The sequence below is a fragment of the Clupea harengus genome, chromosome 19, assembly GCF_900700415.2.
Source record: "Clupea harengus chromosome 19, Ch_v2.0.2, whole genome shotgun sequence".
NCBI lineage: Eukaryota > Metazoa > Chordata > Actinopteri > Clupeiformes > Clupeidae > Clupea > Clupea harengus.
In genome coordinates this window covers 12,235,444-12,260,066 of record NC_045170.1, presented here as the reverse complement: position 1 = coordinate 12,260,066, position 24,623 = coordinate 12,235,444, and the positions used below count along the sequence as shown (strand labels likewise).

At 39.8% G+C, this 24,623-nt stretch overlaps 2 protein-coding genes across 3 annotated transcripts in view; both read right to left on the bottom strand.

The window, feature by feature from the left end:
* Window positions 1–4,337: 4,337 nt before the first annotated feature.
* Window positions 4,338–21,419, bottom strand: LOC105909028 (venom phosphodiesterase 1). Its single transcript, XM_031586228.2, has 25 exons — window positions 21,281–21,419; window positions 20,472–20,559; window positions 19,987–20,121; window positions 19,547–19,672; window positions 19,134–19,194; window positions 18,783–18,880; window positions 18,606–18,685; window positions 18,351–18,470; window positions 17,793–17,902; window positions 17,629–17,694; window positions 17,456–17,528; window positions 15,195–15,303; window positions 14,631–14,753; window positions 14,502–14,533; window positions 14,119–14,246; window positions 13,807–13,876; window positions 13,469–13,556; window positions 13,008–13,180; window positions 11,209–11,254; window positions 10,759–10,913; window positions 10,238–10,373; window positions 10,035–10,112; window positions 8,772–8,904; window positions 8,051–8,207; window positions 4,338–4,730 (listed from the first exon to the last, which is right to left on the bottom strand). The coding sequence occupies exons 1-25, from the start codon at window positions 21,323–21,325 to the stop codon at window positions 4,557–4,559; spliced, it is 2,604 nt and encodes an 867-aa protein (XP_031442088.1). The 5' UTR covers window positions 21,326–21,419; the 3' UTR covers window positions 4,338–4,556.
* A 1,356-nt stretch (window positions 21,420–22,775) lies between these two features.
* The window catches only part of LOC105909062 (ectonucleotide pyrophosphatase/phosphodiesterase family member 2), a 19,380-nt gene continuing 17,532 nt past the window's right edge, over window positions 22,776–24,623 (bottom strand). For both annotated transcript variants that reach the window (XM_012837650.3, XM_012837651.3), the window contains exon 25: window positions 22,776–23,736. In XM_012837650.3, the coding sequence (XP_012693104.1) occupies window positions 23,566–23,736 (171 nt within the window). In that variant the 3' untranslated portion in view covers window positions 22,776–23,565. The remainder of the gene's footprint in view (window positions 23,737–24,623) is intronic.

The window sequence follows — 24,623 nt, the reverse complement described above, 5'->3', positions numbered from 1 at the left end:
CATGAGTGGGATCGAGAGACGGCTTCTTGAGCAGTGGTGTTCCCCCAGCCACTTTGAATGAAGAAGGAAATGTTCCAGAATTAAATGAGGCATTAATCACATGTGTGATTGCCGGTAAGACGGTATGTGATATGGCTTGAAGGAAGTTGGATGGGATAGGATCCAACGGGCATGAAGTAGGACGGCTACATGTTTGATTATGGAGACCTCACTCTGAGTGAGAGGGGTAAAAGAAGGAAACAAGGTTCATTTTAGTCAGTGATGCCCAGCCTGCCCTGCTGACACAGATAGCTAAAGTAAGTCAAATCTATATTTACTGTTAGAGGGCCTTATTTGTGTGGGTGAGCAAACACTGTAGACTCTATAAGTATCTGTGTGGGTGGCTGGTCATCTCACCTGGGTGAGTCAACAAAAAGGCGTGAGAATTCTGTTGTGCAAGGCAAAGATTTCTACTCAGTTTAAATTGCCGGTTGAATTAACGCTAGAGATAAGACTGGCTCAGATTACAGATAACGGTGTCTTTAGTGTGCCATTTGTCTATATTGTGCACAAAGTGAGAAGAGCATTCAGCATTCAATTCAGCGCACGACATGAATCATTATTTAGTTTTCTGTTATGTACTCTCTTTGATGTTTTGTGGACACAATGCTAACGTGCTTGTGTTTTTGTGGACAAAAAATCACTTAGGTGTTCCATGACTTTATAATAAAGTAGTAAGTTCCGTAGCAATGTGTTCTATCTACAAAAAAGGGTCTACACCTGGTGCACCATACCAGAGTGGCTTTTTTCCCCTTCTTAGATCCCCAGAATATGTAGTGCTCTTAAGCACGTTTTGTTCAGGCCACATGAGCATAACAAGGTGCTCTGTCCGTTTCATATTATTTTACTGGTAGTGCAATGAATTTATCTATGCTGCTGTTTTGGATTTGTAGTGCAAGTTTTTAGGCATTGGTAACACTGGCAGAAATGTATGTACATGGTGTATATACCAGTGTTTATCGGAGGTCTAATCAGCCATATTTCCCTCAACATTAGCACATAAAAGGCTGGGCTTTGTTGCACATCCACTGGAACAGGAGGAGAATGTCTGGGTTTTATCTGTGCTAAATCTATAGTCAGTGATCTCAGCAATGTCAATATTGACATTAATATTAAACAAAGGCATTTTCAGCTATGGCCTTGACAAGGGATGGGTATCGTTTTTTTCTTTTTTTCGATACCAGTGCTAAACCGATACTTTTAAAACGATACCGGTGCCTAAACGGTGCCTGAACTTATACTTTAAAAAAGAAAAAATATTACAAAACTACGATTGACGACATTAAAGAAAGGCTTTTGTATTGCCAAGGTAAATTTTTTTCTTCAAATTGAACAATATATTAACTGTTTAAGGTATACTATGAATATAAATAAATACAAAACACTTGGCTTCAAACTACAGCTTCAAACCTTTTAACTTCAAACTATGAACAATATATTAACTGTTAACAGTTAACAGTTTACAGTATACTTAAATAAATATAAATAAATACAAAACACACACACACTCTGTACACACTACAGCTTCAAACTTCATTAATTCTTTTGCAGAAATATGAGCATATTTGCCTTCGGAGTCAAAAATGTATTATTTTGTTTGCATTCATTTCATGAAATTTCACCATTTTCTGATTTGTTTATACCTATCTTTTCTATCTTGTTTATACTTAAGCTTGTTATTTGAACCCACTGGGTACGTGAATTTGTACTGCCCCTTTAAGAGACTAGGTTTAGTTTTGCTGGCATCTCCGTTTAGTCTTCAGTCTGCAGTTGCTGATCTGTCTTTGACTCTTGCCTTCTCTCCCCCCTATACACGCAATAGTTTTGTTGCATTTGCTGCACGTCGCGTTGTTAGAATATTTTTGTGCTCTGTGAAATGCTGCCAGCTCTTCGTTGTCATACTGTTGCTATGTAATTACCAATGAGCGTGAGCGACACAGGCCAAAGTTTACATTGGGAGATGGGGCAGTTTTAAAAGTGCCCCACGAAATCTGCCTAGCAACCCAGGTTGAAAGTATTCATACAGATCTATCGCTAGTTTTGTACTGTTTTGGAACCAGCCTCCGTGTTTCATGTTGCAGACGGAAATAATTCCTGTTTATAGGGACAACATTTTACGTAAGTTTTGTTCATTTAGCTGCGTGATTTGTTGCTGTTATTTATTTCAATCGGCTCAGGCACCGAAAGGAAGCACCGAAATCTGCGTTGCATTTCCGGTAGGTACCGGTTGTATTGGAACCTGTGCCATATTGGAACCGGTTCTCGGTACCCAACCCTAGCCTTGACACATATTTCCGGTTCACATGAGGGTAATTTCAGTGGTCAGGATTAATAATTTTCTCCACTATTTTTTGAGACTTTACTGTATTGTACAGTGTGCTGTTGCAGAATGGCCGACACATCTACTCATAAATATTTTTATAGACATTCAGAACGTTTTATTGACGTTTTATTAGAAATTGCAGCACTGTTGCCACTCCACTGCACAATTTAACCACCTCCAATTTGAAGTTTCAGTGGTCCATCCCGGCTGAACGAGCCTTTCAGAAGTTAAAGGTAACCTTTACTTCAGCCCCTGTCCTCGCTCTCCCAGACCCCAGTCTACAGTTTCCGGTGGAGGTTGATGCCTCAGACGTAGGAGTTGGGTGGTCTTTTCCCAAAGTTCTCGAACGGACAGCAAGCTCCACCCCTGCGCCTTCCTCTGCCGGAAACTCTCTCCCGTGGAAAGGAATTACGATGTGGGGAATAGGGGGTTGCTGGCCATTAAAATGGCCCTGGAGGAATGGCGCCACTGGCTGGAGGGAGCGGAGCACCCATTTTTGGTTTGGATGGACCACAAGAACCTCAAATATATTTGGTCCGCCAAACGCCTCAACTCGAGGCAGGTCAGGTGGGCTTTGTTTTTTAATAGGTTCATGCCTTATTGCCCTGGTTCCAAGATTATGAAGCCTGACGCCTGTCTCGCCTGTTGACCCTAGCTCTGCCCCGAGGTCCCCCTCCAACATCCTGCCTCCATGAACATCCTGAACATCCTGACCTACACTGAACCCTGTCGCCGTCTTCTCCTTGTTAGATTTGTTTTCCTGCCTTTAGGCTGTCTACCCATGTACCGAACTCTGCTAGTAAAAGTTACTGTTTACTCTTTACCCCTGTGTCCGAGTTGTGCAATTGAGTCCTACTCACTACACTGTCCTTTACAAAAGGTGTCTCCATATTAGTATCCTCCTTAGGACTCTCAGTACACTTATCTCATGATGAAAAAATTACATTTTCGGTGTGTTTTTATTATTATTTTATTTTCCAGCGTAACTGAGGTTGTCTAGTTCAAATTTTGTGAGCTAGAATTTTGAACAGTCTTGAGGCCAGAAAAGGCCATCATGAAAGGAATATATCATGATGGGGACCTTAGTCCCTAAAAATTGTTTCTAGTCTGGGTATTTCAATCAGTTTTACACCATGGTAAAATAACCACACAGGCATTATTTTAAAGTACTACAGAGAATTATATTTCACAATCAGTGTAGTCAAAAAATATATACACAAGCCAAATACCTAGCATGATAGTCAACAGATAACAGATACAGTGGTACATTCCTCCATCATAACACACAAGGTGAAGTCATGACTTTTCCTAACAGTTCAAACATAAAACAGGAGTGTGAATCAGGAGTGTGTGTCATTCTTAAAATGTCGAAATGATTACTCAAGAGTGTGAAATTAAGATTAAGGGATTACATTATTTCCAATGTGCAAATACCTTTGTCATTCATTTCAGTGACTAAATATTTTGTATATACAAATGCAAGCAATCATTTCAGTCATGGTTTACAATTAGTGCTGTCAGTTAAACGCGTTATTAACCCATTTTAACGCCGTAATTGTTTTTATCGCGAGATTAACACGATATATATATATATATATATATTTTTTAGATTAACGTTATTTTTGGCCTCGCAAACTGTGTAGTAGGCTAACGTGGTAACCTAACTGTTACGGTTCATTGTTTCTGAAATAAGAGGCCTGACTGCTATGTTCCCAGCGAACTTGAAAAAAAGAAAATATTAAGCCATGGTTTAACTGCACTATAGGCTGAGTCCTTGTTTACCTGAAATGTGCACTTCATAATTTTATTTTGTACCGCTGTTTGGCAATGTTGGTTTTCAATAAAATAAAACATATGCATAAAGCAAGCCAATCCACTTTTCCATGTTGATAAGGGCATTAAAATTAAAATAAAATGATGGAAAAAATAAATAAATGAAGGGACATTTAGAATAGATAAAAATGTGCGATTAATCGCGATTCATTTTAAGTTAACTATGACATAAATGCGAATAATCGCGATTAAATATTTCAATCGTTTGACAGCACTATTTACTATATTACTCACTTGCAGGTCACTCACAATCAAGCTAAACCAGTGACATTAGTTACATATGGTTGCAATGTCCCCAGTATTCTACAGCATGACCACACATTTCACCGATGTGAACCTGTACGTGTATGTGTGTGTGTCTTCAGATCTTTCTGTGAATGGCTGCAGTGGGGCGGGTCTTGACTCGTAGGAGCTCTGGGATTGGCCGGCTGCTGTCTTGATAAAAGTCTAGTCCGGTTATCAGTTCCACATCTCTCACCCGTGATTGGTGAAACCACATCAAGTCCTCGACCCACGCGGATTCAAGTTGTAAGCTCTGTAAAAGTAAGTTTGAAAACCATAATTTAATTTAGGTCTGCAAAATGTTGATGCAATTAATGACAACCTTTGATTACTGTAGTTTGTGAGATGGGTGGTTGTAATAAACTGCTGACTATTAAACGTGGTTTATACATTGATTTTGTAAAATTTCTGTACATCTATACATGGGGTCGACACATAGAATGGGTCTCTTCCTGTTTCACAACAAATCCCATTAATGTATCAGGTAAAAACATGGGATAGAACACATTTTCATTCACACTCAGTCTTCCATAACGATAAAGGAACAGGTGTGTATATTCCCACCTAACTGTAGCCTATTTAACGGGATGCTACGGAGCTCGAACCTCTGTGAAAGGTGTGTAAAACATGCAGGGTCTCACGCCAGTTAACCTAGCTATGAACCATACTTGGTATCTCGTGCTTAGGGAACCATCTTCACAGTTGGCAGCTGCTAGCGTGGGGTAGTGTTAACTCATCTTAATGTGAACTCGTGTTCAATACACAGGTTTGTTTTACAATATTACATAAAATGCTATATGTGGTTTATATACGGTGCGGTTTGTAGTCAGGAAAATACAATAAAGGCCTTCCACAGCCATGGTTTGGAGGTGTTGTGATTGACTGAGTGTGGCCAGGTGTAAATACTTAGGGTGATTAGTCACGTGACTGTCTGATGACCAGGTGAGGACAGAAAGTGGCGAGAAAAAACAAACAAAGGCAGGAAATAAAGGTGAGAGATCAGGGCCCCGTTCCTCGTACGTGGTTCAACTAAGTCGATCAAATGTCCTATTAGCCAGCTTAAATTAACCCGATGATTGAAGTCAGGCTATTTCGGTTTCTCAAAGGCTGATCCGCACTCAAACAATCTTGTTAATTCGAACCAGACTTCAGTTATCAGGATAATTGCGCGTGCCCGTCCTACTTCAAAAGGGGGAAGTGTCGATCACCGAAACCATGAATTTCTAACAGTACAATGGCAAATAAACTCAAAGAAATAGCCTCTTTTTTCTCCGCTGACGAGCAGGAGATGATCATGAATGCATATGAGGAATTCAAGACCATAATCATGGCAAAGTCTAACACCGCCACGGCTGCGAGAGCTAGACAAGAAGTTAAATGCGTAAGTGTTGGGAAAAATGTATAGGCTAATTTAAGGTGCCTCATTACCCCAATCAATCAGATCATATTTATTTAAATGTGCCTGCTGGTAGTAGGCTTAATGGAGCCCAAAGAGTATCTAATTGATACGAATTAATAGATACTTATGAGGATATATGTACTGTATGCGTTTATGTATCATGTACTATATACAGTATGTGTATATACATGTATGTGTAGATGACCATATAGGTGTTTGAATATGTGTGTGTGAGTCTGTGTATGGGCGTATCAGTATGTATGTATGTATTATTCATAATCAGAAATTCAATCAATTGAAGCAGTGAAAAGAAATTGTGTGTGATTCTCTCTATTCTTATCATGAGTCCACCTTAATCATTTTCTACAATAACGATATGCTATGGTGTACTAATAACACTGTCATGTAATTATGAGTGCTTCAACCCCCATGTAGTTGCAACCCAGCCATCAAGAGGACATGGGATCAAGTAAAAACTAAGCACAAAAACATTATTCAGAAAGGTGAGTCAATACAATAGGTGCCATGGTAATGTAATGAACACATCCATACGTTTCTTAAGCGCCAAATAAACGTTATGAACAGCACGGCATGCAGTTGCTTTCCCGATCTTCTCCGCATCGCTGACACTGTACAAAAATGTACTACTCGCAAAAAAGCGCAAGGCTATGCATACAGTCTGTGAGACAGTCAATGCCTGGCTGCGGCGTGTGGTGTTTGCAATGTATGGCTTGAAAAGGTCTTGTAAATAAATTATTACTTGTCGGCAAAATTGATAGCGCTCGTATAGGAAGTCATCATGTAAGGGATAATGTATTGTCCGGAGGTCATTATCCAAAAATAAATCCCGACGGGGCGAACAGCACCCCGACGCGCAGCGGAACTTAAATGACCGGACTACTTGCGGAATGATATGAAAGATGTGAATTAGAAGCACAAAACCCGTTGCCAATGACAGCGGTCAATATCTTTTTGTAGCGGTGAATATCAAGAAATATTCACCTGCGAACGTTGGGATGGCCCATTCAAATCAACGGTACTTTTTGGAACATTCTGAAGAGCCGTATAATAAGATGTGATAACGGATCTTGACGATCTCGAAGAACTCTCTCCCTATAAAACGATAATCTAACTAATATTGCTACTTCATCAATGGGATCTCTGACCTGCCAGGACGTGGGTGAGCCCAACGAGCTTGTTGTTGTTGTCTAATAAATATACTTATATGCAACTCCGGAGTCCTGAGGTAACTTGAGTGAATTTTCACCTAACAGGGAGCTTTTTCCGGGGGAGTGGCAAGCTAATCCAGCTAACTTAAGTTAGCCTGCGCTGGAGCAGGTTCAAGTTTATGGATGTGTTGCTATGGTGATTTTGCCAAACATGCTTTGTGGAACCAAAAAGCCGGCCTTATATAATCTTATCCTGAAAATGATCGGGCTAACTCAGTTAGCCAGGTACGAGGAACGGGCCCAGGACTGAAACACAAGGACGACAAAAACAACAAACACAGACCATATGGTGACGACAAAAGGCCAACAAATGTCCCAATTTGTGACATGACCTCACTGCTTCCATAGAAGTCTTGCGATAGTTACGTTGTTGCAAAAGAAAAAACAGATGCTTTGCCTCATGCTCACACTAGATGCTTTGCCGGGAAAAGGCATTCATTGTAAAGCTGTTCTGGAGTTCCAAGAAGAAGCTTTAAACACTCCTCTCTGGGTACAAGGGAAAACTAAAAATAGCCTAATTTGTATTATATATGTATTCCTCTGAATTCAGTCTGCCGTGGCACACGTGTTGACCTCATTACTCCGCAAAGAGCTTGAGAAGGTTACATCTGTGAGTGTGCACCTTTAGTCTCAATTAAATAGTTTAGAACCACATTTAGATTTGTCTGTGTGTGTTGATGGGAATTAAAAAATACTCAATGGCATCTGTCATCTTAAGGTAAATATCATCTGCAGTTTTTGCAATAAAATGCAGAATCACATGCTATAACTGTATGCAAATAACCCTTTGAAGGAGGCTATGTAGAACTATTTCCAGTATGAGAACTCTTTCCTGGCAAAAGGCATTAATTGAGTTCCAAGTAGAAGCTTTAAAGCCCCCTATGTGGTTACAAGGGAAAACCTTTTTGCCTAATAGCCTAAGAGTTTACATTTGCATTGACTTACACTGCAGGACTCTGAGTTGTCTAGCCGGTGAGGCACCAGAAAGGAGACCGTCTGGAGTTCCTCTTTACAGCTCAGCACAGGCTCAGAGGAGTTCTTGCAGCTTGTGAGAACTATGAAGTAGTGTGTGGGGACAGGTATCCGTGTACCTGAGAGATATCTGCAAAGCAACATTGATTTCAGGACATTAAACAGACAGTATGCAACAATTTGACAATGTTTTTTGAAGCTTATTTTATAAGCAACTAGCAACTAGTACTATCTCCAAAATGTTATGGTATATAGCCATATGAAGGACGAATAAACACACCTGCCATTCTAACTAGCCTCCTAAGCTATGCACTATGGAATTCTGTGGACCAGATTGGACCACTCTGCTAAAATGTAAAAAAAAAAAAAAAGTTAGCATGCTAGTAAGCCTTTTATCAGTGCTAACTGTGCTGTTGTTGGTGTCTGTAAGGTTTAGCATGTCTTTTTAAGTAGTTAGATTGCTAGTTTGCAACCAAAACATCTTACTGCTGCTTTAACATGTAACAATATCTTGTCAGTGACTTGAGGGAAATATTGTACGCCCAGAAGGTCCAGAATATTTACTATTGTTAAAAAAATATATAACTTACTAATCGGCAAATTGCTTGTTATTACCAGTATATTTTTTACAGGTGAACATGATTTTTGTCTTGTCAAGTATTGATTGTTAAGTATTTGCAGAGAATTCACATACATTTGGATCTGGTCAGCCGAGTCATATAGCCCATCATAATTATAATCAAACACAGGACCAGTGACCACATTCAATCCATTGTACTGCAAGGCATATTTCCTCAGCAAGACAACCTGGAAGTGGTCCCATATTCCTAGAAGAGCAAAGGGATCCGGTGAATACATAATATCAACAAGTGAATATAATAATAAGTGAAAACATGTATTGAAGTGTAGCAAGTGAATAGGTAAGTGAGAAAATAAGGAAAAACAGATTAAATAAAGTGACAGACAGAGCTAATGAATGAGTATACACTGCATTCAAAAAGTATTCATATTCATATATTTTTTCACATTTTGTTATGTTGCAGCCTTATGATTGTTTAAATGAATTGTTCCCTAATCAATCTACACTCAATACCCTACAATGACAAAGTGAAAACAGTTTTTTTAGAAACATTTTAAATTCATTAAAAAGCAAAAATTATATTTTCAATAATTTAAAGGATTTTAGCACAAGGCTGCAACATATCAAAATGTGAAAAAGGTGAATGCATCTCAATACTTTCTGAATGCACTGTACAAGTGAAGGACTTAAACATGTAGCAATTGCAATTTGGTTTCCGTTTCGTGAAAGGTTGCTTATATTTGAGTTCAACGGACAATCAAATGACACCCTTCCCTTCCATTCTCCTGAAGCACCGTGTTTATTGGCTGGAATTGTTTATGGCTCACTCCAAGCCACTATGTTTCCCATTTACAGAGCCAGGACTGTGTATGATCACTGGGGTTTTTGTGAGCGTAAACACTGAACAGACAGCTAGAGGACAGTGCGGAGCAATTCACTGAATTTGACAAATAGTACATGAACTTAGAATCACGGACTGAACCTTTTAAAGCAACAATATGTAACAAATTTTCCATGAAATAACACATTCAAAATCATTTTGGTGGTACACTGACTTGTAGTACAGAGAATGGGGTCCGTGCCACTGCCACAGCATATCTGGTGTGCCTAGTATTTCACCTCACGCAACAACAACTAGACCCATCTGCTAGCTATAAGAGGAAGCTAGTGCAGTATTCTCTGTATGGACATCATGGCAGAGGTGACGAAGAAACCGAGGAAGGCTTTGTCGGAGGAAGCGAAGAAGTGAAAAAAAGAGAGTAACCGCACAAGAGACCAAAAAAAGGAAAGGAAAGGAAGCAAGTGGTTGAGAATCAAACGAATAAAAGAGGTGAATGAGTAAGTGACTGAAAGAATCTCTCCTTTTACGTTGCTTACTTTTAAACTGATGATACATGGGCACCACATTGCTCATGGTTAGTGCGTCATACTGTCCATCAGCAGACTCGTTCAGATCTGGGAAAACCACAGCAAATAAAGTCATTTGAATGAATATAAATGAGGAGTCTTTCAATGCTCCACTAATCAACTTCTGAAACACTTGAGTGTGTCTGGTTTTCATCTGTGCTGTGATGACATACTGGGTGGGTAGAGGAAGGCAGGGATGATGTTGCCAGCAGCAGAATATTCATCACATCTGGCACTCTGGTTTGCTGCAAGTCTAACATCAGCTCTCAAGCAGTCTGCTATGACTCCTGGAAGAGGGTCTTCACTTGCCTACAAGATTTGGGTGTGCGTGTAAGAGAGAGAGATTGCAAATCAGACAAAATATTAACAATGTCTATCTAATTCCCCCATTATTCAGGAATAATTAGTAAGTTCATAATTAGTTATTGTTACATATTTAAAACAACACCTTTTTTTACAGCTTTAGAGGTATATATTTAAATAGGTAACTACACAAATCGAAAAGACCTGTAGTTTTTCTGGTAGGAGTGGAAGGTCGGTAGGAAAACATAGTCATGGTCTCTAGTTGACTTGGGAAATGAAATTGAAACCAATTTAAACAATTCTGGACTCAATTAGATTGTGGTACAACAAAAGCACACGAACCAAAACAAGTGTATTTATCTAAAGGTCTGGAATGGGATTGGATACTTACAGGTTTTTCAACTGTGTATGAGCTCCACATGGGCATCAGACTTGCATTGCTGTAGCCATTAATGAAGCCCTCGTGGTGGAGGAGGCAGTAGTTTACACCAGACTGCAGCAGTCTTGGCCTCCCAAAGGGCATGTGCTGCTTCTCGGTGACCGATACTGAGAGGAGGTCAATAATACTTTGTCATTTCTTTAGTTAATTAGTCCCACTAAAGCAGACCTCATGAAAAGGTGTTACTCATTTATAATGTGTATAACATGTGCTAAAAATACACAATAAGGATTACTTGCTTTTACTGAATTACAGTCATCGCAATAATACTTGTGTGGAATTGCATTGAAAGTATCTCTATTATATTTTGTTATGAATTGGTTTGTCCTTGATGACTGGATGGGTGGAATCCCATCATCCCCTCATGAGTGTACCAAGTGAAATCTATGCAGAGGCCATTACCTTGACTAGCTGTCAGATTCAGGCGAGAGTTGGGGTTGGACACACCCTAAAAGGGATACATGCACATTTACTATTTGCTCACACATTATAGGCAGCTATGGTGAACATGTACCTCTTGCTACCACTGCATGAGGAATGTGGACATGGCAAGCTGGGAAGTATGGGAAATAAATGTTTCAGTCAAAATGTTACTGTGCAACAAGTGGCAAAACACCAGTCATTACCATGTAAAGCAATATTATTATATGAGGTTCTCAGAATGTTTCAAAAAGATCCATTGATTTGAATTGGCCACCCCAACGTTCGGAGGTCTGATATTAATGCCGGGAAATATCAAACTGCTATCGAGCTATCGCTCGGTTCATACGCCAAAGCCGAAGTTTGATATTTCCCTGCATGACCAAATGGTCGAAGTTAGTAAGTTGTTTATTATATGGCATTTTTCGTTGAAGTGTTTTCAGGTCGCTTGTTGTTTTTCTCGCAGTCTTTGCACTTTTCTGCTCTTTTAGAAAGTTCTCAATTTCCTCCTGGCTGTTGTTGTTGTTTTCATTTTCGTCATCTCCACCTCCAGTTGTAACAATTTTTTGTGTCATCTGGATAGTAAAACTGACTATCAGAGTGTTCGCTTTCGCTCATTTTGTAAATTAAAAGAAATGGTAATTGTAAATAGAAAAATTTCTCACGAAAAATCGTCCGTATTGCCCGCTCAGGCACCTGAGTGGGCAATACTCAGGAGGCATGACCATGCATTAGCTAATCAGAACGCTCTTACTATCGTTGCCATGTCTTTATAATTACTGCAGAAAAAAATCTTTCATATCATACTGCAAGTAGTCCATTCACTTTCCATCACGGAAATTCAGTGTAATACGCAGCAAGTAATAGGTTGCTACGCAACACCTGAATCTTTAAAGTTCTATTTGCATGAAGAACTATTTTTTTCTCAGTGGAAGCCAGGAAGCAGCAACTTAAAAAGACGTCGATCCTGTCTGGATTTATTTTCCTATACTGACCGACAGACCATACATTATCCCTTACATATAATGCAATGCTGCCAGTAAATGCGTTGGGACCTCATCTGCTGTCATTTGTTAACAATTGACAGGATTTGCATACAAATCTCCCACTAATCTGGTTCAATGAATATATTTCATTTTGTAAAATCACTGGTGTTCATCTTTAAGGTTGTATGCCCTGAGAGCAAGGATGGGTTAGCATGTGAAAATCACTAGTGTTCAACTTTAAGGTTGTATGCCCTGTGGGCAAGGATGGTTTAGCATGTGAAAATCACTAGTGTTCAACTTTAAGGTTGTATGCCCTGTGGGCAAGGATGGTTTAGCATGTGAATAAGCGCTGTTAGCTTGGTGAACGCTCACCTATTGATTTGATCAAAAGTGTTAGTTTATGTATCACACATACCTTTTTAATCCCGCCTATCATTCTCTGTAATATTTATCTGTTCTCAGTGGTCTGCAGTGGGTCTGCTGTCTGCTGTCTGCTGTACTGCTGTGTATGTGCGTGCTTTGTAATATATTTGCACATGGTTTTCTCATCCCTCTAGAAAATCTTAGCTAGAGTGCTGATGATCCCAACAGTCATGTAATAGTGTGATGAAGAATGTGTGTGTGTGTGTGTGTGTGTGTGTGTGTGTGTGTGTGTGTGTGTGTGTGTGTGTGTGTGTGTGTGTGATGATGGGGCACACCCTGCTGATTCGTATGTGTTTCCTATTTGTCTGTGCTCTTTCTCTGAGCAGGGCACGTTATAGCAAAAAAACAAATCTAGATGAAGAAACAATGTACCGGTGCGGGGCATGCACAGCCAAGATCATCACCAGGGTTGAGGGTCAGGAGAGGGCACTGGCCAGGGCCTGTCTGCTCCGCTGGGTGCTGTGGGGTGAACCAGGGCCTCCGGAGGAGGTGGTTCATGCTGCCATGGGTGCCATTGTTTTTCACCGGTGAGATTTCCATCACATCTGTGGGAATTACAACACTGTCAGTTAAGCTCAGTTGTGACTCCCATGTGAGTACCTGACCAGTAAGGGGTCCGGGGTGGATGACACTGTTGACCCTGACAGTAAACCCTGGCAGTTAGCTGGGGTTAAGGCTTGGCAAACACCCCGGTGGTCATGTGCTCTCCTATTATGGCGGAGGACACTTTTTTTGTTGCGGTGACCATTTTAGAAATTCATTTTTTTTTTACCATACACCAATAACAAAGTACATTGTTAAGATAACAGTTTAAAGGGGACTTTATGACCTACCACACATGAGGTTGTACAACTCAACGTTGGAGAATGGCTCCACTTCTGTTTGGGAGAGGAACTTGGGCCCGTAACTGAGAAACATGGCCTGTGAAAAACAGACATTAAAAGTGGTCACACGAGTATAGAGTCCAAGGGTTTACAATCAGCATGGAGTCTTATCACCATCCACTTACACACATAAACAGGTACTGTACACACAAACACACACCATGTGTTCAGACCTTAACACATCTCTATGCTCACTCAGAAGTAGATGCAAACACATGCTGTGTTATGTAATGCTATGTACTCACAATGTAATATGTTCTCATACAGACACACAAGACCTCACACACCTGCATGCTGTAAACATCATTGTCATATCCATGAGCTCCACCGGAACAAAAGGACACGGACCCTGGATACCTGCAGAGTAATCACCCAACACACAAAGGAAATCAAAACTCTAAATGTGGACTGCTCAAATGTGCTGCAGTTTCTGTATGTAATGGAAGGTTGCCTGAATCGATAATATTTAGGAAGATAGAGAGAGAGAGGGAGAAAGAACGGAAGAAAGAAAGTAAGAGATGAGAGATAATAGTAAGCAGATCAAGTAGTAGGACGGAGTGAAAGTTGAAGAGATAAAGAAAAAGAGAGATGAGCAGCACCTTTCAAAAAGCCATTTAGGTTCAACCATCACAGTGACATCCTCAATACGTCTGCTGTTGGCAAAGTGAAAGCGCTTTGGCAGATGAGCCTTTAGGTATGGCTTGATCTTCTGATTGGGTTTCCTGCACTGGAGAATTACCGAAACAAAAAATAATATACGATAAAATATAATAAGTCCATTTACACCATATATATAATAAAAAACAATGTATTAAGAGCTATTCATTTAAATGTGCCTGAGATATTTTGCTATGATATAGCAATATGATTGCTATGATTTTGTGATATTGTGGTTACAATATAAGGGGCTTTCCAGTTTTTTTACAGATGTACTTTCCAGTGTGTTTACACAGGTTCAAGTCAACATTTGCAATCCACTTACTGTCATGTTAGCCACAAGCCTGGCTGAGTCAACTGGTAAAACAAAGAAAACGTTTACTTAGAGTTTTGTTCATTCAAAATAAGCAAATAAATGAAAATACTGTATGGAATTCAGTTCATATTCACGTACAGGGCAGATCTTTGTTCTTTGGTCTAATTCTCCCAAACGGGCCTTCGCTGACATAGAAGTCACTGATGTCACCAATCATGTCTTGAAGCACCTCCTTTCTGTCACAGCTGATATCTTCCATTCCTTAAAAATAACTAATTCAAGTCAATCCGTCTGGTTTTAATTTTTAGTTTCCTCCAGAATGTAATGTGTATTGTTTGAACTTTTGGTCACCTAAGACCACAGGCCTTAGTGTTTTCCCCTAGACAAATAGATAGTACTGGGTATATTCTGTACATCATCCCTTACATATCATTTGGCCTTTACTGAAGTTATTTGAGTGTGCTCTTTACTCCATTAAACTTTAATGGCCATTTGTTTTCTTTACGACTTTCATCCTTTGAATTCAGATTTGCATCAGATGTATTTCTAAAATCTTCGATTTTTTCTTATCGACATGGCACTTTAAAGTGGTTTTATATTACTGTACATGTTTTTGTGCTACACAAATGAGGCTCAAGATAATGAGACTTGATGTTTACTGTTTACTTTGATTAAGCAGTTTAAGTCCACAACATTTCTTACCATGATCAGCTACGATGATGATGTTGATACACTGAGTCATTTTCAGCATTTTCAGGCCATCCATCAGTTGACCGATGATCTTGTCTACCCCTTGGATGGCTGTGATGAGCTGTAAGGCCAGGTAAATACAATGCATCATTTTAAACCCAGTGCTATGGTGAAAACAATGTGTCTACACTGATCACGAACATGTAGAACTGAATTGATAAAGCATCTTCCTAAACATTTATTGCATTGTATAACACTGGATAAATCTAAGATATAGAGTGAAATCCCAGAGGTATTGCCAAAAACCCTGTCATAGTAAATCTTTTTCACACAAATTGTGTGATTTGCCTCCAGTGAATCATGGTTGCGGTGAGACACATTCCATTGGTATTTGGTTATGCCCACTCAAAATACGCTTTATAATATGATAATTATAATAAAGTGTTTCTCGTAACTGAGACCCATTGCATTGGTATTTGGTTATGCCTACTCACAGTTATGCTTCATCACACTTTATAATATGATAAAGCAAATTCAAACAATTTCTCGTAACTTGGCATTTGCAGTAATCTGTGTCATACTACATCAGCTACATTCCTTGAAAGAAATGTAATGGAGATTTTAAGAATTAATTGTCCAGACAAAACTTTATACGTCGATTGAACTTGGCTGCAGGAACATTCCGCAGTTGAGAAATAAGGTGGTCAGCAAAACCACACTTCCCTTCCTTGCCTCTGTCAAGATTTCTCTCTTCGTGTCAAACAAGATGGAAAATAAGATGCCCTTGAGTAACTCTTCTGCCCAAGTGCTGGCCAGCAGTACATCCTCACTGTACACTGAGTCATGTATTCACTGAGTATTATAAGCTGTGTGTTTTTTTGGAGGGGGGGACTCACTCTGCCTCTCAGAGCCTCTACCTCTCCTGAGAGTTGGGTCCTCACTCGAATGTTTAAACTTCTGCTGGGTGGGTTCGAGTTTGAATTCTAAATTCAAAAAAGGATTTCCTCCACAATAAAGTTGTTGTTGGACCAAAACTCTCCGCAGTTGGTCCATTATTGACTTGTCAGTCGTTATCTCACGAGAACGCTGAACTTTCACCCTGTCATGAATCCCTGGTGAGGGGCACGCATAAGGTAAAGCCACTATTGCTCCATGATGCGCTGACAAAGTGTAGCCGTGCTATTTACTGTAAAACTGAGCAATAAAAAGAGGTCACAAGAATTGATGTGTGATTTCTGAACTGATAAACCAGTTGGGTAGTAGCACTTTACAAAGTCATATAAAAGAGGAACATCTGCGTTTGTGACGCAGTGCCTGTGTTGTGGTGGTGCCGGGAAAATGCCACAGCCACATTTATGAGCTGATAGCACCTTGCTGTCATTTGAACGTGAGCTGTCCTTCTGACCCACGTTTGCGGCCCTCGTGGGCATCTTACACAGACTCTGACTGAGAACTGAGAGTTCATAGACCACACAAAGTTACAGCTGGTGGTGTGAATAACAACTATAATTCTATGTTCTGCGTGCCGAAATGTGTGTATTCACATGTGGGTGAAATGGCGTCCAAGCACCAAGCACTTGAAACTACACACACTTAAGCACTTCAAATTGATTTGCTGTTAACATTTCAACAGATGCTTTCAATTAAGCAGTTGTTTGGATACTGCCTGAACTGCCTGTTGCAGTTCTGAAAGATTTACTATTATTTCACTCAGCCATTAACTTTAAATTGGTGTGTTTGGCAAAATAAACTTCAAAACCCATGTGAACCCATGTGAACTATCATTTCCATATAATTTAATTTGCAATCAATTTGCAACAGTTGAGAACTTAATTGCATGGAATAGCAAATTAATTTAAGTTACATTTTACCGTCTTTTGAAACCTAGGAGGTTTAGGATTGTGGAAGGGTTAGGGTTAAGTGTGAGTTAGATCTGTATTCTGTACGCGCCTTTGGTATATCAATCAATACTGTAAACAGGATTTTTGACACTGTAAATAGGATTAGTATGTCTGACTGCATCTGGTTCTGTTGATACTGTAAGCATGGTTGGTATATCTGATTGCACCTAGTTGTGTTGTTGATACTGTAAGCATGATTGGTATATCTGATTGCACCTAGTTGTGTTGTTGATACTGTTAGCACTGTAAGCAGTCAGATATGCCTTTAATGAAGTACAAACCTGGCCTCATTTGGCTGGATCACAAAATCACTAAATGTGAATGGACAGAATCTTGAATAGTCTGAAATGACCTGTGTCGGTTGCACCTTACCCCTCCACTGACTGGACCGTAACTGTGCCCTGATTTGTCTGGCTCTTCCAAGTACAGGGTGTAGAAATCGGGCCTGCAAAAGTTGATATGAGACGGTTATGAATTACTTGTTACTATATTTTTGTCATACATAATACTGACATAATCGGTCCCAGATAAGTTATTCAAAGTACCTCTCATGCTCTGGTAAACGCAACCACTTCAGAACAGTAAAGACTCTTTTCTCAAAAGGCACTTTGCTGGGAAAAAAACCGTCTGAGGTTATTTCAAGCCATTACACATGTATTAGAAATATGGATATAAATGTGGAAAAGGTGTTGCTTGACTTGTAGAGTACCCGTCATATGGTACATGTATGTTGGGATAACTTCCGTTGATTTTGACATCAGACCCAGGCCAAAAGAATGTTCCAGCTTTCAGTCCTTGATACATGGCTGTGTGCCAGATCTGTGGGGGTTAAAGATTTAAGCAATAAGCCCCAAAAGGCTGTGGTTTGCAGCTAAGGGGCGATATTAGGCACGATGCAGAGCAGGGTGCCTAAATCCCCTTTAATAATAGCATAATATACATCCATTAAAGTACAGAAAAATAACTGTTTAGAAAACAAGACAATTAATGAACACTGTATAAAATCTTTTCTACATAATGCAACCTTTCTTTAACATGAAAAGGTTATTTCTAGTGTTATAGGATACAACTCAGTCAAAGACTCAAAGAGCCATCTTTTTTGGTCTGGACATGACATTTTATTCTAATATTGGGCTAACTGATTAATTATTATGATTCATGACTCATGATTATTACTAACATAATTATTCAAGAATGTCATTCATATCTTGCCAACGCCATAACAAAGTGTTGGTATCCTTTGCCAGTAAATAGCGGGAGGTCTCACCGGCTGACCCAGGTACCATCGAGGGTTGTCCTTCTCCGTGTTGGACAAGCTGAACGACGCATCAAACACAGGATCATACATGCTGTTATCCACTAGACCATGGGATTCAGCATACAGACCCTAGTGAACATAAACGGGATGGTCATAATTACTCCTTCTCCTGTTCGATTGTAGTTTTTTTTGCAATTCTGGCTTGTGGTAAGGAGTGTTATTGGATGTGAAGGAAAAAACACTATAAAGGGACTATTGACCTACTGTTGCAATGGTGTAGTGATTAGGGAAAGTCTTGCTGGGAAACACAGCCTGCATGAACGGTGCTGAGATGCCACATTGCTCTGAGGAAAGAGGCCAACAAAAGCAAGACAATGTTTGTCAGAGGAGCAGTGTGGAGTAGGGTTGATTATAATGATAGTAATTTGCACGATTACGTACTCATTTTATCCAGAACTGGAATCAGGGAGGCCCAAGTTTGGAGATATTCTGCTCTGAGTCCGTCTATGGAAATAAGGAGCAGTGGCTGCTTTTTGAAACTGTGACGGGGAAAAAAGGAGACAAGATGAGTGAAAGACTGGAGACAAACAACTAAGTGAAACAGGGAAAAAATAAATCTGAAAGTAACAGCAGGGAAGAAATAGCAAAGATGAGAAGAGAAGAAAGGGATCAATAAAAACAAGCAGAGGAAATGTGGGGAGAAGATTAATGGAAAAAGGAAAAAGTCAGGCAAAGAAAAGAGAAAAGAGAAAAGAGGAAAGAGAAAATAAGTGGGAGGGAGGACAGGCCTACCCTGCAGGGCAGCTGTGCTGGGCCATGTCAGGACACTCATCTTCCACCCATGGTTTTTCACCTGCATTAAACACAAGCCTCAGTCTGGAATCACACTTAATCCCGAATGAAGTGAAAACTCAGGAAATTAAATAGTCAGGATCATGCGGTTTATCAGGTCATACATTGGTGGTGGGTGGGTAGTAAGTGCTAAATACATTATAATAATTAGTATTATTATAATAATAATACATATATGTATATTAAACCATCATTATTCAGAAATAAGCATGTTCAACATATAATAGCAAATACTGTAAGAAGAAAAAACCCTTCAAGGATAACAGAAATGCACTGGGTGTTCATTCTGTAAAGACATTTTTGATGTGAACTGGATGCTTGGGATTATCCCCACATGTATGTATGCCCTTTACCATGGCAGACACTTTGAAAGTTGGTGCAGCAATCTCCTGCACTCATGCAGTCATCCGAGCAGTGGCAGTTGGTCTCTGCCAACCTCTTCTCCCCGCACCGCAGCTTGCTGCATTCCCATTGTTGGGCTACAACAAAGAGCAAAAGGTGAGCCAAGTTAACCGTTACAGTGCTCATTTTGTTTTTTATTGCATTGATTACTCATCATTGTTCCTTTTCGTTTCATGTCCAACCAACAGCCTTATCAGGAGTCGAGGACAATTTCTGATGCAGTGAAAAGGTGCGTCAGAGGTCCATTGTAGTTTTATAACACATCATGATAGAAGCTGATTGCAGCGATAAGACAAGATCTCAGAGTTCTCTTCATTGGAATTAACAGGCGATAGCAAACATATGGCATTGAAGCTCTTGGCATCATCAGAGGACACAAAGGAGAGCTCACCTGGCTGGAGGCAGATGTCTTGGAAGTCATAGCAACAGCTGTTACTATTGTGGCACTGCTGGTCACACCGACAACCAGCCATCTCCTCCTCATCCAAAGGTTCATAGCAACGGTTCTTACAGGAAGTGTGGACAACTGAAGTAGTTAGAGAGGAGACATTGTCAGTTACTCATGTTGTAAAATTGTCAGTTACTTGTTTGTTACTTGTTACTTGTTGTTGTATTTGTTGTAGTCAGGGTCTGTCATAGAGAAAGACGTATTGGTCAGGAATGCGTAAGAGATACAAAAGATGAGTCTGTGTTTGAATTTGAACACACTGTCCTGTGGGTGGAATGTTGCGCAATGAGTCAGGAGTCGTCTATTTGAGTCAGGAGTCGGTGAGTCAGGAGTCGGTATTTGCAACTAATTTGTTTTGTAGACCGCTGGAAGAATGTGACCAGTGTAAGAACTGAAAATAGTGTCACAGTGTCATTAAAAAGGCTTACCCTTTTTCTGACAGTCCTCCAACTGAAGCCCCAATCCTAGTCCCAGTCCCAAGATGATGGTTACTATAGCAACTGCTACAACACCTATCTGAACACAACCACGTACAATACCACACACATACACACACACACACGAACACACACACACACACACACACACACTGACAGTGAACTCAATTGAACACTGAGTTATCCACATGATGGATCTCAGAAATCAGTGTCACTGATAAACAATGACTGCCTATAGTAAGGTACAGTATATCAGCCCTGAAACTGAGGTGGTGGAATTATGCAGCCCAGCTTGTATACTGATTAATGACTGTGTGTCGAAATAACAAATAAATAAACAAAAATACAGACATTTATACAGACAATTTCTGAACCGCATCAGTAATGGCGTTTAAGTTTGTATTGAGTATAAAATTAAGCTTATTTGGAAAAAAGCTCGCCATTCACTCACAAATGGATTAAAATGTAAGTATATATGTAATTTAACAACCTTTCCTTTAAAAACAGTTTATGGCACAATAGCATCATAAATAAGTAGGACCACTTTTTTGCTCACGCAAGTCTACGTCTTGCTTTAACTTCAAATGAAATTCAGCATTCAAGCAAGACTAACATATTCCAGACAGCATCTGCCCACCCTATCCATTACATTGGAACCATAAAACAGGTCACCATAATACAGGACAGATGCACCATGCACACAGATGCATACAGACATAAAAAAAATCTCTTTGGGAAGAATCCAATTAAAAAACAGGCTAAAAGTACAAAGATGTACACTACTTTATTGCAGTACTTACAATGATGACTTTCTTTTTCTTCAGGAAAACTTGCTTTAGGGCCATGCTTGGTGTTGGATAAAGAAGATCCTTCTCTGAGTGAGAGTTTAGAAATGCTGAACTCTGAAAGTTACCTTATCCAGGTAACTGATTGTCTACCCCCTACACACACACACACACACGCACGCACAGACAAACACACACATACACACACGCACGCATACACACAGACACACACACACACACACACACACACACGCACGCGCACACACACACACACACACACACACATTACAGACACCACCATTCTGTCCCTCTTTCCTTCCCCGCCCACACATACATACCTGTGCAAACACACATATCCACAAATGTGGATGTCGATTCACATACATACATGCATAAACATAAACATACTCATTGCATGACCATTTACTCTATATGGATGCATGCACAGGAAGATAAAAAAAGCAGAAGCATGCATTCCCTACCACACACACACACACACATTCACACATTTGCAACAACTAACTTACCTCTTTATGGACTCTGGATGGTAAATATTAACATAGTCTGGAACAACTACAAAGAATCAATGATACAGACTGATAACTCACATAGCATTAACTAATGGTCATATAGTTATATGATTGATCATCAAGTTTATGATTTAACAAAATAGTGAAGAACATGCAGTCTACATTTGTTTCGCGTGCGATTGTAGTTATATAACTTTATATATAATCTTAAAACTTGATTTCTATCAGAGGCCTTCGCCTGTTTGGTTGAGGTAAATAACAAATCTGTATATCTTTAAGGACCAACCAAATATATAAAAAATATTGAATATTTTTAAAACACCTTCATATACCTTAGTCTAAATCTCATGAGTAACTGGAAAATGGAGCAGCCTTTTAAAACTACAAGACTTATGCTGAATGCATTCAGGCCACAAACAACCTTGAAACTGAAATGGTCTTTGTAAGTCTGTTTCTGTGTTGTTCTTATGTCTGTTTCCCATTTTTTATTTGGTAGTATTATCTAGTCTACCAGAATACACTTTGAATTCTGTCCAGTCAGGGCCTCTACTGATGGTCAGAAAAGACCTTTAATGACAGCATCATGAAGTAATTTGGCCTCATATCCTACCCACGTCACAGGAGACTAAGGTTACTAAGTCCATATGCAGCACATTATATTGAATTGCAGTGGCCAAAATAGTGGTGGATATATATATCTATATATCTAGATATTATAACTAATCATCTAACTGATTTTAAATTGCTTAAATTAAATTGCTTTGAATAGGAAAGGTATCAGAAATATGAACGTAGGTCCCGGAGAGAAAGAATCGGTACTTCTGTGCCTTTTAAAGCCATTTCAAAGAAAGACATATGACTGTATTTTATCACAATAAAGGCTATTCATTACATTATACAGCACTGTCGAATCGCACAAATTTGACAAAAAGGTCATATAGTCTGTCGAAAGAATATAATAAAAGATTCAAAATTAAATGTTTGACATTACATGAATTTATTCAGATCAAAACCATGCCACATGTTAATGGATACAGTATCTTAAATAGGGGAGCTACACAGATCGATCTATATTTATTTGTTTATTTACGTTCGTTTCCAGCCATTGAAAACTCCTTGTATGTGGTTTATTATCATGGTAAGGTTTCATGTCGGAAGGGTTAAGGGTGTATAAGATTCTCAGGTGTTTCCATGAGACAAAGGTCCATGACAGTGTTCCATTTGGACTGAAATGCATCATGGGAGGTGACAGTTTGAGTAAAAAGTTCAAGTTCTGAGCAGGTACACAATGGCAAGTCAGAATGTAAATGTTACGGTCAGAATGTAAGTGGAACAGAGAAAGGGTCCTCTTCACTCTTCACAAGCAAGTGTTGCTAAAATGTCCTGCAACCAATCCTATTACCATCTCAATTCCCAACACACTCACAAACACACAGACAAACATAAACACGCGCACACATGATCCTAATCACAACTGCTCATACAGGTGAAATACGAGACAAATGTGAGATAAATGTTACTTCATACACATACAGAAAATTCTATGGGAACTAGTGTTAAAGTGTGGCACAGTATTGTTATTTTCTCTTTTTAATGAATAATAAATATGACAAATTGTACAAAAATATACACCTAGGCATCAGAGATGTATCAGGACAAGAGAGAGGAAGTGGAAATGAGAGAGCAAGAACGAGAGAGTAGGAGATCAGGGTGCCAGGGGGGTGGGGGGGGTGGCAGGTTTTATTTTTATTTTTTTTCACGTTACTCTCTTCAGATCTCTCCCTCAAACGTGTGCAGGTAAGTCTTTAGGGTGAGGACGTCTGTGTACTCCTGTGTGGTGCCGCGGTAAAAGTCCAGACCCACGAGGATCTCCACATCACGCACGCGTGCCGTATGCGTCTTCAGCACCTCCTCCACCCAGCGAGACTCCTCCTCCGCGCTCTGTCACAAAAAAAGGTTTAAACAGGGGTCAGTGGTCAGGTGAGTCAGACAGAGGTCAGAGAACAGAGACACAGCCAACCCTCCATCTCCCACAACATTAAATCACTAGCGCCGTGGCAAGGCTCTGGCCCTGGACCCCACTGCCCACGCCCTCATGCTCGTCCTGACAGCTCCATTCTAGCCAATTGCAAGTCAGATTCAGGGCAGGGTATCCCCCAAGGGCTGAAGTTCGTTGGTGTCAACGAGCTTGCTGTCAGGAACCTGCCATAATACCATTCCGGAACTCACCTTGACTTTTGAGAGGCTCGTTTAAGGTACTGCACTTTCATAATAGCAGTCCATGATAGCATTCTGAAAGCACGTTTGATAACTGAGTTAATTTGTCCTCATAAATATATGTACCATGGCATATCACTAACACATGATACATGGATTATGTCTACAGATTTAGATCTGGCCATAAATTGAGAACATAATTTAATCCAACTCCATTTACCACATAATAGATGCCACATAACAGAGAGAGAAGTAACATTAAAAAAGTAGGAGGGAAAGAAATGTTTCCATAAAACAACCATCAACTCTCTCTGCCACCCAGTGCATTAGGTCCTTCCCATAAAAAAGGTCAAAGGGTGCCTGCTGATTAAGAGCCACTCCTCAGTGACACAGCACACTGCCTGCTCACACATTACCCAGTAGCAAACTACCTTTCAAGTAAATGCAACACACAACTGTGTCCAATCAGAATCAAGTAAATGCAACACACAACTGTGTCCAATCAATTCAATTAAATTCAATTAAATTCAATTTTATTTATATAGAGCCAGAACAATAAATTGTCTCAAGGCGCTTTACAGAGCCCAGAGCCTGGACCCCCTTAGTCACAA